The sequence below is a fragment of the Dermacentor variabilis genome, chromosome 9, assembly GCF_050947875.1.
Source record: "Dermacentor variabilis isolate Ectoservices chromosome 9, ASM5094787v1, whole genome shotgun sequence".
Taxonomy (NCBI): domain Eukaryota; kingdom Metazoa; phylum Arthropoda; class Arachnida; order Ixodida; family Ixodidae; genus Dermacentor; species Dermacentor variabilis.
The window spans coordinates 143,884,062-143,899,929 of NC_134576.1; the positions used below are offsets into that span (position 1 = coordinate 143,884,062).

Below are 15,868 nucleotides of genomic sequence, written 5' to 3' on the forward strand. Positions count from 1 at the left end.
TAGCGTAAATAAACCCATATTCCTCGTTCTCGATGAGAAGCAGTCCTTCCTTTCATCAACGTCCTCAGCGTGGATAAGTTGGACGACGGCATGGTCCAGCTACCTTCTAATTCATGGCGTACTCCAATCTTGACAACGGGTTACGAGCGATGGGATTGAGCCCCCAATCCCGACACCCGGCAAGAGAAGAATTCAGGATCGCCAGTCAACCTCTATAGTCTGTGAAGGAGTACGCTTACCTTGGTCAATTAATCACAGGCAACCGTGACCATGAGAAGGAAATACATAGAATAAAATTGGGTTGGATCGCACACGGCAGACATTGTCAGCTCCTGACTGGAAGCTTACCATTATCTTGGAAAAGGAAGATGTACAATCAGTGCATTTTACCGGTGCTAACATTTGGGGCAGAGATTTGGACACTGACAAAGAAGCTCGAGAACAAGTTAAGGACCGCGCAAAGAGCGATGAAACTAAGAATGCTAGGCATAACGTTGAGACGAAAATAGCGGTCTGGATCGGTGAGTAAACGGGTATAGCCGATATTCTAATTCACATTGAGAGAAAAAATGGAGCTGGGCAGGTGATGCAATGCGCAGGCTAGATAACCGTTGGACCATTAGGGTGACAGAATGGGTACCAAGAGAAGGGAAGCGCAGAAGAAGACGGCAGTAGACTAGGTGTGGCGATGAAATTAGGTTATTCGCGGGCGCTTGTTGGAATCGGTTGGCGCAGGACAGGGGCACTTGGAGATCGCAGGGAGAGGCCTTTGTCATGCAGTGATAACAAAAATATGATGATGATGATGATGATGATGATGATGATGATGATGATGATGATGATGATATTTTAGTTAGAAGGGAACCAGAGAAGACGCCACCGGAAGGGCAGAATAATACCGTGTGTTTTGAATGACGCTTCTGCAGTTATCAGTCGAGTCGTCTGATGTAGCCACTTCTCTGTTGTGCTAATGTTGTTGTTTTCACGGTGGCCACACTACGTCTAGAACCGCAGAGTCCTGCGCTCTACGCGGTTGTACGGGACTCAGGGCGTCGCAACTGTGACGCAGCTTCCCATAAAGCAGCACGAGTCGGTTTTGGCACTGAACTTGGTAGAGCAGTAAACGAGGAATCCAAAAGAACTGTGATCTTCCCGCAATATTTCTCTATAGTTCCTTCATAGCTAATGAAAATAAAACGCTACTAGAAATCTTTATTTTACACTTTCGCTTCTGTATTTGTTCTTGGCAGTGTTCTTCCTGCGCTTCTTTCATTCGTGAGGCCATTTGATGTAGTTCGTTGTTTGCCAAGTAAATGAGAGGTGTATCTCACAGGCTTACCTGTGAGATACACCTTATTTGATTTATCTTTTGCGGTTTATGCGTTTTAATGGCGAATGGTGGACATTATTCACAGTTGTAGTAGTAAAGGTAACCCCCTCCCTCATTTCCGTAGAAAAGTTACTTTGGATCCCCCCCCCCCACCCCCCCGAAAAAATCCTAGGTACGTCCCTGCTGCTGACAAACATATTCTAAAGAGATGAATTATTGCAGTTCTCTTAAAACTTATTCACAAATGGCAGCGGTTACAAGTTTCAGACCCAGCGACGTCCTTTTCTATCTTCCTTAGCTTTTTAATTTCATTTTCAGTCCAGCTGTTCAAACTCGTCTTAGCTATGAACTAACTTACTTAGTTAAATACTCTTCAGCAAAGGATTCGTTGGAAACCGGTGCACTTACTTGTATGCATGCTTATCACAAGGCCACGCGTCAATGTCCATCAAGTTCATTGTCACGGCGCCGCGATGATTACATTGTGTGGCCTCATTGTGCTGCTACTAGCATAGTAGAAACACTCACATACCCTATCTCAAGTATCTGCTTACATCAGTGCTATTTCATACATCGATTGACCTCTCACAATCATAGTAAATGTGTACTCGCGGATGAAAAAGAAGGTAAGCTACTTTTTTTATCGTAACATCCGCTAAAACATTACAGAGGGCAAGAAACTTGCAGCTTGCTTCCAAGTATAAAAACTCAGAACAGTTCCAGAGCTTTACACAGTGGCCGTCAAGGCAGAAACGGAGACCAAATCAAGCCTGCATCTTCATCGTAAGTTGACCTCAGGTTCTAGCAAATTGTTGTTCTGTTTAAATTTCAGCACTGTATGCTTTTCAGACACACAAACTGTCGCTGAAGAGACTGAAGGCAAAAAGATACTTCGTTTTCCCAGGAAATTTTTTACAACACTAAAACGCGCTACAATTTACCCTGCTAATGTCGTTCTGTAAAATACTGTTTCATTCGTAGCACAATATCAGTAATATTATTTGCCTAAATATTTTATCTTTTCAAAGAACTTGTCGCGTGTTATACGGACTCTTTATGTCCGTCGAACGTAATATTTAAAGGACGGTACTTACTGAATAAAATATTACTATATGGAATACAGATGGATAATTTAAAAGAAAACGCACTTGTCGTCTAGCGACTACAACAAAAAGAAAAAAAATTGTTTGTGGCGGGGGTCGTTTAGTTGGAGAAATCAATCGCCAATCCACTGTAATGTACCAGATAAAGAGATAACAGCGAATTTTTCGAAAGAATAGAAATCCTGGAGACTAGCAGAGAAAATCAAAAATTCTGCCGTCACAAGAACGGTCGCTGTACCGCGATACATGGCGTACGGCTTACGTAGCAATTGTCGTTAGTGTGTGTCAGCTGCGCGTCAGAAAACAACAAAAGCAACTTCCTTATCTTTAATAGAGTTCCAGGGTTAGCCCACACAGGCTTCCTGAGGTGCAACCAAAATCTTCATTCATGAGTGCATTTTTTTGCAGTGCCTCCTAGAGGTGGTATGGCCTCAGGAATTTCTATCAACTTGCGTGCTTTTCTTTGCCGCCGCATGAGAAGCCAACAAACACTGAAACCAAGGACAACATAGATTAAATTACTTGTGCTTAATAAATGAGATAAAGAAACGATAAATTAATGGAAATTAAAGTGGATGAAATAACAACTTGCCGCACGTGGGAACCGAACCCACAACCTTCGCATTTCGCGTGCGATGCTCTACCAATTGAGCTACCCCGGCGACGTTTCCCCATCCACTTTCTTGAGTATTTATGTGACCTAGTAGAACCAAGGTATGTGACGTAGTAGCCAAGGTATGTGAGTGGTGGCGCTGGTTAACTCTCCCAGCGTTCTACTAGTACACATAAGTACCCAAGAAAATGGATGGGGAAACAGCGCCGCGGTAGCTCAATTGGTAGAGCATCGCACGCGGAATGCGAAGGTTGTGGGTTCGGTTCCCACCTGCGGCAAGTTGTTTTTTCATCCACTTTAATTTCCATTAATTTGTCGTTTCTTTATCTCATTTATTTAGCACAAGTACTTTCCCTTACGTTGTCCTTGGTGTCACTGTTTGTTGGCTTCTCATGATATGACTAATAAAAATCGGGACCCTCGGTTAACCCCCTCTCTTCTCGTTCTTTGCCGCAGGCCATTCGCCATGAACTCCTACGTTATCTTGGCACTCGTTATTCTGGGGCACCTGTGTCGTAAGTACCAACACTGTGCAACTGGCACGCATCTGTGCTTTCTTCTTCGTTCAAATGCATACATTCAGTGTTCCCTCTAGATTTAGTATAGCGGATATTTTCTCTTCCTGGAGACATAGAAAACCTGAGTTCAAATTTTTTCTTTATGTTTACAAGCATAATAATATTGGCAATTTCTCAGCCGGTGAGACACCGCAAGTGATTCCTCTCATGTTCTACAAAAGTTTTCGTGCCTGTGGCTGCTTCTGTGTTTACAATATTTCTCTCTTTATTATTACTATTACATAAAAAGGAATAGTCGCACATTCCAGGTGATTAAATATTATTCCTTTATATTCATCTTAACAAAGGCCTAGGGCGCTATAGCGCAAAACTATTCCAAACTTTTCTATTCCAATTTTGCAATCAGCCTTTCGCGATTGGTCAAACATTTTTGGACCACCCCCCTTTCACCTGTCTGTCAGGCGACGTCACGAAAACCGCGATAGCTCCCCATCTGATATAACGTGTACATACGGATTATGCATGATTCGACCGAACAAAAGAAAAATCGTTATTTCTGATTCGACGCCTCTTCGCCATTACCTTCGGCCATTGGTTAAAAGTTTTAGGGCTCCGCCCACTTCACCTGCCTCTCACGCGACGTCACAAAACCGCAAGAACTCACCGCGTCAAAGTGACTTGTACGCGATAAAGATGCATTAATATGCCGAACAAAACTGATTTTTTTTTTCTGAATAGCCGCAGGCTGCCCCGTTCCGAAAGGAATAAAAGTTGGCTGCCGCCGATCGCTTAGGCACTGGCTACTCGCACCTGTCGAAGAGCATAGGTTTATTTGCGTGTAATAAAAGTTTCTATGTGGCCGTGTAACATTTTCGAGCACTTTCGGCCCGTTTACGACCTCGTTCTGCCAACTCTCCTTTGCTGAGGATTCGTTTTAGCGTCATTCTTAAGCTTCCGTTGCATGCCGCCGCAACCGTCGACGAGCCACCGCAAACTTAGTAAGGGAAAGCAGACCAATCGCAGACGCCGCCGCCACCCTCTTCATCCGGTTATCGATTTTCAGTGTAGTGGCTCCGCCCTATCGAATCCCTCTCCACTTGAGCGTGCTCCTCGCCTCTTGTGAGCCAGTTAGATAAGACAAGCCGCTCAGTGTAGGCAATGTTATTCGTTTTTCAAGCAAACAAAAGTGACCTCCTATGAACGAGGAGAGCGTTTGATTGGTCTGTACAGAGAACCTGGCGGGTGACCGCCCGATGCTTGCGTCGGCGGCTACGTAAATTTGACGTCAGGAGATTGGAATAAAACACATTGGAATAGTTTTACGTTAAAGGGGCCCTAGTATACAACAACCTTACTAGAAAGGCGACAATGGCTGTCTAATTAAGTATGTTGCCGTTAATCGAAGGAATGAAAGATTTATTTACCTTCATGCATACGTAAGTACTTCTCTCCCTTTCATTCCCTAAGCTTACTTTTCATGCACCATTTCGGTTTATTTAATACACGCACTGCACGACTCCACAGGGCGACTGTAGTGAATAAGCGAAAAGAATGCGTGCCCGCTATTTGACTTGCCCTCGATATCGCGCGAAGGACGCCTTAAGCACACTGGGTGGTTGCGACGCGAAGGGAATATTTTACTATCTCAGAACACTACGTCCAAGGCATTTCTCCCGGCTCTCATGTACCGTAAGAATGCCGTCGTTTTACAGCAATATTGCCGTGGTGTTGTGCATTCCTTCCATTTGTGCACTGTCGTGACCGCTTCAAACACGTATCTATCACGATATACTTTCTGCCGAACTCTTTCCTCCTTCATTATTTTTTTCGCCGTCCTCACTGCATGTATTTGAATGCCAGCTTACGTGACATGCTTAATGTATTTCACTCGCTCGACGTTACAGAAATTCACGCAGCCACGCTGAGCAAGCCGGCAAGGAACGTAGACGAGGCAACAAAAGAACTCACGGAAAGGATTTCCCGTTCCCTCATGGAGCACCGTGAGGACATCATCGGTGCCTTCAAGACACTCGAAAAGTCTGTCGACAGTGTCGGCGATGAAACCGATGAGCACGCCATTCCGGCCGTAGTTGCGGCTGTCGCGGGGATCATCGCAAACGGCGCCATATCCGGCGCTGTCGGGGCTGCTGTCGGGAGCTTGATTAACAAAGGCTGAATACAATAAATTGCATCTTCTCTATCAGAACGTATACCTGATTATTTCCCAGTGAAATGAACTGTAACTTATATGAAACGTTTTTCTAGACTCAACCACTCGTGATACGCAGTGAAAAATATCATTTACGGCTCCACCTAGTTATCATACATCGACAACGTATAGACACGTAAACATGTCCCTCTGCGTAGGAAAGATGCGTGAAAGAAACCGGGTTTCACTGGAGACTGGTAGCGCACATAGTGAAGCAGTCATTCGCGAAGTATCGCCGATATCGCAGCTCAATGTCGTCAATCAAAGTACACAGCATAGGAAGCTTAGCTTACATCGATGCTCACAGTGGTGGGATCCGTATAATCTTATTTTAATTTTTTTTCCCGAGAGCAATGCCTAAATATATCCAGTATTGCCTTTTCGTGGCCGTTGCCGTGTTGTTTAATTCTATTCCGCAAACTGAACTTTACGCTTTCAGGGTTTTTATTGAAGACTCTTGTCTTGCGATGTTCCTGAATGGTGCAGGTTTACATGCTGCCTATTCTTTACAAATATCAAGCTTGTCTCTCATCTATGATCACTGTTAATAATTACGGAGATTTCGTGCAAAGGGACGAGAAATGCACTGGGTCTTGTTTAGCTAAACTTTTAAGCGACATTTTCTTGTCCCAACGTGACAAATACACGGAAGAGAACGTTGACCTGGTCAAAGTGATCAAGATGCTTAGGCACGTCAATGACTCTCTTGAATTTTTACAATGACGCTGTCTATGGCTGGAATCCAGGATTTTATGGCGTACGCGCGGAAAAACTCTGCCCTGGAAAGCTGGCCCTAGAAGAAAGAGCCAACAACAAAAGCAAACGCATATCGCCGCTCGCGTCGGAGCTCAGCTTAACGGCCACCTGCGTTTAAAACGGCGCTCCGTCGCAGCTGTCTCTCTGTGAATGTATGACGTAGTGCGCCACATAGTGTGCGCCTGGTATGGCGACCAAGGAGAATTTTGGTACCATCTCGCTCCACCGTCGCTATGGGAAGGCCACGCGTGATCCGTACGCCTGAAGAGCAGCGTACCTACGAGGAGCGACAGCGAGATCAGCGGCGGGAGAGAGACCGTCGACGTCGTGCCAACCCGGCGGCCCCAGACGAGGAGCTTACCGGCCGGGAACGCGTACCATTGCTATTAACGCGATAGCGTTAAGGAGCTCGTGTCGCAGAAAAGCCGGTGTCGTCGGCGTCGGTGTCGGGTGTCGGCGTCGGCGTCCGCGGCGTTGGCCGTGAGCGATAAATCATGGCAGGCACTTCATAAATAAAAAGCAACTTCCAAGATGGGCTGGGTGGGAATCGAACCAGAGTCTCTGGAGTGTGAGACGGAGACGCTACCACTCAGCCACGAGTTCGATGCTTGAAAGCGGTACAAAAGCGCGTCTAGTGAATGCGGTGTTGCCTTAGAAACGAGCCGTAGAAAGTTATACTGCGGTGTATATCGGTAATTTTAATTGCAAGGATTGAACTTGTCCAGGTGGTCAAATCGAAACGCGCCAAGCGTCTCGAGGCACTGGCATGCCCGCGATAAATTCGCAAGGGCGTTTCATTCGCTTGTCGATGCATGCATCCGCGGCTTAATGGTTTCAATATCAGGCGTCTTCGCTAGAGTCCCTGTGTTCGAATCCTGAAGTCTGGCAATTTTAATGATGTTTATTTAATTATTTATGACGTAATACACTGTTGAAAATGACGAGTTTACAAAGTCACGAAGCCGGTTTGAAGCCAAAAAGACGAAGTTTAGGCAAATCCATGTACTTCCCAGAATTCCCATGCTGGGACAACCGCGCCCATTGCAGCTCCCGTAGACACTAGCGCCAGAGTTCCCTCTAGTAATTTTTGCAGGAAACTCTATGTTGCTAGGCGTTGCTAGGCGTTGCACGACGCCGGCGTGCCAGCGTTGCTGAAGCACATAAGTTTTGCACTGTAATGCGCAACTTTTTTTAAAATTTAGTAAACAAAAATAGAAGAAAGCGTCCACGCTTCTCTAGATTAGCTCTTCAATTTAAAGATTGTGCGGTGTTACATTTTTTATTGAATAATGGTGTTCGCGTAAAGCTTTTAAGAGATAATCTCTAACCCAGGCATGCGGCAACCGCTCCTTACGTGAGGACGGGTGAAGGCAGCTTTCAGAGTACGCTTGCTTCCTCCATCGGTCCTTCGCTGTGAGGAGGCCTCACGTAAGGCTAGGAAGCGCCCGAAGGAAAGGAACCTTTCACTGTTTGGGCCTCAGCCTTCGCAGGCGCCGTGCACTTCGGAGGCCACGTGCAGGCTTCGCGACGGCGGCGCTAGATGGCCCCAAGTATCCTTAGGGAAGAGCGAAAGAGGAATCCCGTTGCAGTACACGCCTCATGCATATCTCATTTTCTAGGCAGAGAGAGAGACAGCAAATGATAAAGGAAAGGTTGGGAGGTTAACCAGGACTGAGCCCGGTTGGCTACCCTACACAGGGGAAAGGGGACGGAAAGATTAAAAGAAGAAGAGAAAGTCTACTCGGTATATCGTTCGGTCTCTCAGTCAGGATCACAGACGCTCACTCAATCCAGTAGCTTTCAAATATCGCAGCAGAGCTTTGGTGGCCTTTTGTAGCTGCGATATACGAGGCTATCGTCCCAAGATCTTCTTCAAGGTGAACGGTGTTCTATCTAGCTGATTGAGAGCTCTGCAGTGGTTATGTCTTTCGTTTTGAAAAGATGGGCAGTAGCACAGTAGATGTTCTATAGTTTCCTCGACACCGCGGACATTATAGTTGGCGCTATCAGTCATTCCAACCAAAAACGTATATGCATTGGTGAATGCGACGCCCAAGCGTAAGCGGCACAGCATTGTTTCCTCATTTCGCAGAAGCCCTGGTAACATCCGCAGTTGCATAGAGTGGTCGAGGGAATGCAATCGTTCTTGGGTGAATTCGTGTGTGCCACTTCTCTAATGTCATACGGTGTGCTACCTTGCTTAGGTGTTGGGATGCGTCGGTCCGCGATAAAGGACGGTAGAAATTTCTTGTGTGGTTATAGTGATTTAATGCTAAACGCATTACTGTCGATAGCAATCGTAAGGTGGATCCCATCGAATTTTGTTCGTGTTATTTACATTGACAGACATACTTTGTCAAGCGCAACTTCGCTCAGCAGAGATAACCACGTATGCTCTTTTATTTCCTGAGTTCTTTACTATATTATGCATTTAGAAAACAACTTCTGCCAACTCAGTGATGTTTTCATGCTTCTACGATGACGCGATCCCTTCCTGCGCCAGAAGTAAGCAAGAAAGAACGAGATTTCGAACGGTAGTTCCGTGAACAGGACCTCTCTTCGCTTTCTCGGGCCCCAAAAACGGAATAGGTGTGGGCAACCAGGCCATATTCATTCAATCATGCGTGAAGATTGAGGAAACATAAAATCACAGGTGGAACTTCATCCTCCATGCGTCAATTCTAGCTTGTTTTCGACTGCGATGACTGAAGTAACATGCAAGCAGTGGGATAAACTCCCAATAGCCGTGCACAGAATGGTGAATAATACATAATACACTCAATTGCCGCTTCATGTATTGCTTCTGCTGGAGCCTTAGCTCGAAATAAAGTTGTCTTCGTGCAGGAGCGGTACGTGAAAATTGGCGACACGGAATCCAATTTTCCCGAGCGCCACCTCTCCCTCGAAAAACACTTTTGCGAAATAAACAAACGATTCGCTTTTTTTTTCCGAGACAAACAGAAATCAGAGTACATGGGCTATAGCATGCCGTCATTGATTGCCTACCACACTTTGGCTGCTATGAAAACAACACTCTGAAATCATATAAAGGCGCGCGGTGGCTTTATGTTGGTAACCCTATGTACACGACGTTTACATCTATCCGGCGAAAGCAGGCCGAGCCAACCTGTTGGCCTGCATTCAGCGTGTCGGACTCATGCAAACGCCAGCTGTCGCATCGGGCTTGCATCAACGCCCCCAGCACCCAACAGCATTGAATAGTCTAAGTCGGTTCAATAAGGTTTCTAAGGTGGATGTCAATGCAAACAGCGTTTTCGGTTAGCTGTTGGCGCACCGCAAAGAAGTGCCAGACACGCTGATTGCGCTTTCTTGCCTTTCCTTCGGGAACTCCCACAATCAATAGTCATGTGGTCGTTCTTCATTTAGCATTTTAAATGCATTTGTCAACATAAAGCTTGAGCGTTTCTTCTACGTATTTCATGCATCAGAAGTTATTGATATAGCCCTTCACGCGAATGTCATTTAAAAGGACACAAAGAGGAAAATGCAGCTAGTTTTGATATGGCGCAGGATAGCCTTAGTCGCTTTTGCGCCATTAAACCCGAATTAACTAACTAACTAGTTTTGATAGATTGCACTGAAGCCGCTAATATGACGGTGTTATCGTGTTCCGAGGGTTCCTGAACCAGGAAATGCGCAAAGGCGACAGGTGCGTGGCGACACCAACTAGCGCGCACCATCTTCCCGTGACATCATATGTGTTCGCAGCGGGTGCTCGGCGCTAGTTGGGGGAGGGGGGGGCTTATGGGGCTACAGCCCCCTCCCCGAAATTTTTTTGTGCTGTCCATGCACCGCCCACCCAAGCAATCCCCGGTGCCGGAAATCATTCTGAATTTTCTCTATAATGTCTTTTTCACGCCCGAAAAGACGTTTCAGCGCGAACCTTGCGAACTCGGGCTGGATTTTCCGGCAGCGCCCATGCACCGGGAGTCACGTAACGCCAAGCAGCCCCATCCGAGCACAGTTTCAAGGGCGTTTTGATGGCGAACGGGCTCGCCACGGCATCTTGCGGAGGCCGTGGAATCTACGCAGCGCATGGATGTCAATTCCGAAATTTATGGGTATAAAGTTCTCATAAAATTTTGATGTGAAAGGTGCATTGGACATTTCCAAAGTCGTGCTTTAGATTTTCAATTGTTAAACTATGTCGGTTTGATGTTGTTATAAATATTGGACGCCAAAGGTGCATTGACTTTTCTAAAGTCTTACATCGGACCATACAACGAGACAAGCCAAATCAACACACTATCAGACAAGTTGACAAAGCCAGCAGCGAGGTCCGATCAGATGAAGCGTTCTGGTGGTTCATTTGTGCCGTCATGACACATAAAAAAATATGAACACTTTTTTTTCACCTACGCAAAAGCATCCATGTCAAGACACTAAAGTCAGCCAAGGTAACTACGTTCTCATTTATTTTTTCTACTTTGACTCTTATTCGCGAGGACACATTGAGCCTCTTCAATTTTTTTGTCCTCGCTGCCCTACCCGCGGGCTACCAGAGGCAGCCAGAGCGCATGCGTTTTTCTCGTGTTGCTCCGACCACCGCGCGGCGCACTTCGGTGTGCGTTCGCTTTTCTCTGGCCGAGTGGATTTTCGCCTGGCAAAGTTTGGGGCGCTTTCTGGCTAGCAGACGAGAAACAGAAACTATCGTCGCTCGCCGCCATCACTGTGGGGACTCGACGAATTGCACCGCGTTTGCTTGAGCGCAACCTCTCCGGAAAGTCTTGTCTCGCCAGAGTAGGATACCGAGCAGTATGCGTATGGCGCTCTTGCATTGCTCAGGAGGCGCTGCGAAAATGGTGCTAAAAAGCGCCCCCTGTCCTGCACTGAGTAGTACCAAGCTCGGTCGTCTGCTTCGGAAAGCACGTCTACAACATGGCGCCGCCGCTTTCGGTTTTGTTGTACCACGGTTTGCAGAGAACATCGGGCGCAGAAGATTTTTTCAGGGTGGCACGCTGCGTAAAGGCAATAAATTATGCAACGCCGAATACGTGTATGCCATTCAAGAACTAAGCGGCGAAGTTTTAGCGTGGTGTCAATCGCAAGTGAAGCGAGTCGCGTACGAAGTTGAACTTCAGGTAAGGTTTGCACGCTGCTAGATTCAGGCGCACAAACGGGAGGAAATACTTGCTATAAATGAATTCACAGCAGCGATAAGCAGACATCATGTGTACGGAACTGCTCGAGCGGTCTTTCGACATGCCGCGAAACGACGGGCCTCCTGCAATCTTTGTTGACTGCATGCCGCTAGACAAGTAGTTATGCCTGCACTGTAGTAGCGGCCATCTGTCCCTTTAGCAACTGATAATTAAGTGGTGTTATGCATATGAGCTTCCAGTAACGTACGTGCGAATCGCGCGGCAGCGCGAGCTCGAGCGCTGCTCGCTTGATGTAGCTTTTAATGACAGCGCTCGAACATCGATGTGCTGCAATCAATACTGCCTTGCTGCGCTGCCTCAACGTGCTCGCTTGAGATCAAGGATGAGCGCATTTAACTATCTTAACCTGTGCTGCTCGTAGTGGACTAGTGAATTGTCATCGAATGAGCCCGACCATTTGTGCTCATTTGCACACACCTGGTCACTTCACCACTTCGCACCGGTCGAATTGTTAATTGTCGCTGTAGCCGGGTCTCGAATCGTGAATCACCAGCCATGCCTGCTGCTATGTCGGTCTGCCGTCGGGAGTGTGGGTGCAAAAGACCGAATTTTAGAATGCAGATAGTCAAGCAAGCTTCAAGACAGGTGCAGCAGTCAGCATGGTGCAAGGTTTCGGTTACCCAGCGCGACAAACTGCAGCTATCCAGCGCGCCTGACGCTTCGCTTCGTGAGGCCTTGAAGGAAAACGGTAGAATCTGGTGTTGGGATCCAGGCCTTCTTGTTTATGGCAGCCCACAACGCAGAAGTAACGACGGTGACGGTTTTTCGAGGCTGAGCTAGGTCTCTCCGGATCGGCGTCGCAGATTCCTACTGCTTCCAGCATTACGTCTCACGGAGAGTCCGTTTTCGTTAAACTAAAGCCTGCGGCGAGCTCGCAACGTGGTCGGCGGGGTCTGTGAGAAGTGACGAGCTTTTTCGCACTTGCAACAGGGCAAGAAAAAGCGCGAATCGACGCAGAACTCGCGCTAGAAACGTGCTTCGCCACAGCCAGGGCTCAATACTACCCAAGCCGGTACTACCCAGATAACGTTTCGCGCGCCGCCACCAGGCGCCGCTACTATACCTCAAACTCCAGCGAAAGACGCCCATGGTTCTCGGTGGACCAAGCGTCTCCCGTTTTCTTCGATATTCTTTCGGTAGGTAAATTACATAGAGTTACTACACTGACTCCAGAGGACAAGCTACCCATAGGGCCCATGCTTTGAAATCGGGAACCGCAAGAGCGCCGCCATGTTGCTACGCGCCGAGGTTGCCAGCTCCTGAGACGCGTGCTAGACTTGGTGACAGTAGTCAGTTTTAATCCGGCAACAGTAGCAGCGTAGCAGCTCGGCGTCTCGCTTGTAGTGTCGTGATGTGTGCGTGCAGCCGTGTGTTTGGGCTTTATAAGTTGGTTTTTTATTCTATGTTGCGGGACGGTGTGGGTGTGGTCCATGTTGGCCGTACAGGTGGCAGTTATGCAACCGAGGGATGATCCTGTTGAAGTTTCCGGCGGTATGCGGTTTTCAGCGGTCACGCCTGTTGCAGGAGTGTCACTCGACGAGGTTACGAGCTCGGAAGCTGTGGTCAGATTCCTCGCTGGCGTTCCGTTATTCTCTTCGCACGGGCGCGGTATGTTGCAAAAGCCGCTTTCGCGATATATCGTCGTGACGCTAGATCGGGTTTTTTTATTATTATAAGTACTGATCCAGCTAGCTGTAGGGCACATGTAACCGACAAACGGAAGTCTCAGGAGAGCACCTGAGATTATATTAAAGCAGGCGGCGCAGGAACTCCACAGGGCACCCAAGGGACAGTGGGGGGATCAAAGCTCGAGGCAAAACGGTACGTAGGTTGGGGCCGCCGAGGCAGGTGTGTGCCAGGGAGTGTTTGCACGGACAGCTCCCCTGGCACGCGCAGCAGTGCCTCGCAAGGTCGAGATACTTTAAAGGTACCTGCGCCCATGATCTTTCTTTTGCCTCGGTGCAGTGAGCACGATTAACGAGAATAATATGGAGGGCATCCGGTGCAGTCGCGAATGCGTCATGACAAATGTAGCTCGCGTCGCCTGGCGTGTGTAGTAATATCAGAGTTGGTTGTATGAACTTTATGCATAATACGCTTTGTTACGGTACCTTAATGGAATGGGTCTAGAGGACGGTGTTGGTGCATTTTTTCGTATCCGCCCTAATCCTATGCCCCCCACTACAAACACACACACATATCCCCTTTTTTTATGTATGCATACAATTACTTGCCATGACGGATCATAGCCTCTTCTATTTTTGAAAAATAGAGGAGTCTATGGACCGATTGACCAGTTCAAGTTGTCAACTTGTCAGTAACCGACATAGGAATCACTGTAATAAACACAATTCCACGATCGAATTGTTTACTTTCATTTTTTTGTTGTAACACTGAGAACTACATAGAACTTTATTTTGTATATGTGAGAGAAGTATGTGGATATCACGAGCTTAAGCCAATGTGCGATACACAGACAAAGCAGCTGCTACAACATGAACTGCATCGAGGGCCACACAACACATACGTAATTAAAGGTGCAAAATATAGGGGGAAGCTTCAAAATACGCTCTGTAGCACTGCAAAGTATAACATATATTGTATGTGTACAATAAATGTTCAAAAATACAATGCATCAATGTCCCATTTGCCTTCAAGTTTATTATCAAGTTCAAGTTTACTGAAGTTTATTATGAACATATGTACAACAGGAATCTACTGACACACCTGCAGTCAAGGTGGCTGTTCGAGGTGTGCTGGCTGCCTCAGTGTAAGAAAAAGAAATTGGGTGAATGTCGACACCAGTGCCACTGCTTCTTGCCTCTGACCTGCACGTGCCTCCGCGGCATCTTTGTGCACAAGTGTGCTGGCGTGGCGAGGCGTAGGAGTCATCCGAGAGAAAGAGTCTCGTTTACATGGAGAAGTGGCTGTTCACGGTGCCTGTCGCTTTCCCTCAAATGTTTCCTTGGCGACTAGGGTGACACACCCGCAGTCAAGGTGGCTGTTCGAGGTGTGCTGGCTGCCTAAACGAAAGAAAAAGCAAGAAATTAGATGAATGTTGATACCAGTGCTATTGCTTCTTGCCTCTTACCTGCATTTGCCTTCACGGCCTCTTGGCTTGCGGATTCTGTATGAGGGAGATGCTGTTGCTAGGCGTAGGCATTGTCTAAGCAAAAAGAAAAGGCCATTCAAATGGGGAATTATGGAAATAAATGCAGTTATGTCTGCTTCTTGCACTCTTCTTGCCTAAATGTTTTCAAACATAGTGTCCAGTATGCACCAGCACTTTGACTGCTTCTGCTTTTTACCTGCAGGTGTTGCTGCGAGATCCTTAGTATGGCTGCGTGCAGCATTGTAACACTTGGTGGAGGCATTTGAAGTGGTAGCCAAAAATATAAAGAATCATCCTTGTCTGCACGAATGCTTTCAATTATTAAATGAAGTGGTAACTATCACTATTAGTGCAAGACGCCCCTCATCTATGCGGCAAGTGCCATAGCTCGAAACTGAATTTTTCCTTTAGTGTTTCACGAGGCATCTGATATGTCCACATTAGATGTGATGTGTTTGTTTTTATTTATCCCACTGTGGAGAGAGCATCATTAAATTGTTTTTTATTTTTGCGTGTCTTGTTTTTTGCTTTATTTCTGAATTTATCAAGCAGCAGTCTCACGATGCTAAAGTGACTTATGTAATGGCAATCAGCTTTTGTTTTGCAGATAAACAACGCATTTCCTGACCCATTGTTTGACATCCCCTCACTCGCATAATACTGCAGAGTATTCTACCTATATTGACTTGCTTAACCTCTACTAAAGAGTCTTACATATTCAAATACGACCTTTCCTTAATATCATTCGACACTTTTCATAATTTCTGTACCTTGGGCTTCTGATACTCTGCATTCACCATTTTTGCTTGTTTCTGACTAGAAATATCTTCTTTAATTTAGAGCTTAAATTTTATCTTTGGAACACACGGAAGGGCTTGCCATTGCATATCTGCATAAAAGGGAAACATGTTTCATTAAACATTTGCAAAATCCAATTGAAGATTGATGAAAGCAGCTTGCAGTGTGATTTGACTCAATGAGTCATAAAAGTAACTCATCTCACTTGGTAAATTAAAGCACATATTAGTGTGACGTACAAGATAC

The 15,868-nt window shown here is 46.5% G+C and overlaps 1 protein-coding gene, 1 long non-coding RNA gene and 1 other non-coding gene across 3 annotated transcripts; 2 read left to right on the plus strand and 1 right to left on the minus strand.

Annotated features, from left to right (window-relative positions):
- The first annotated feature begins 2,077 nt into the window (after positions 1-2,077).
- On the plus strand, positions 2,078-5,745 carry LOC142558226 (uncharacterized). The gene is made up of 3 exons (XM_075670383.1): positions 2,078-2,113; positions 3,503-3,561; positions 5,469-5,745. The coding sequence occupies exons 2-3, from the start codon at positions 3,513-3,515 to the stop codon at positions 5,738-5,740; spliced, it is 321 nt and encodes a 106-aa protein (XP_075526498.1). The 5' UTR covers positions 2,078-2,113; positions 3,503-3,512; the 3' UTR covers positions 5,741-5,745.
- Positions 3,252-3,324, plus strand: TRNAP-CGG (transfer RNA proline (anticodon CGG)). The gene has a single exon. It is a non-coding gene; the product is annotated as a tRNA-Pro (tRNA).
- An 8,608-nt stretch (positions 5,746-14,353) lies between the features above and the next one.
- Positions 14,354-15,337, minus strand: LOC142557718 (uncharacterized). The gene is made up of 2 exons (XR_012822817.1): positions 14,804-15,337; positions 14,354-14,735 (listed from the first exon to the last, which is right to left on the minus strand). It is a non-coding gene; the product is annotated as an uncharacterized LOC142557718 (long non-coding RNA).
- Between the last annotated feature and the right edge of the window lie 531 nt (positions 15,338-15,868).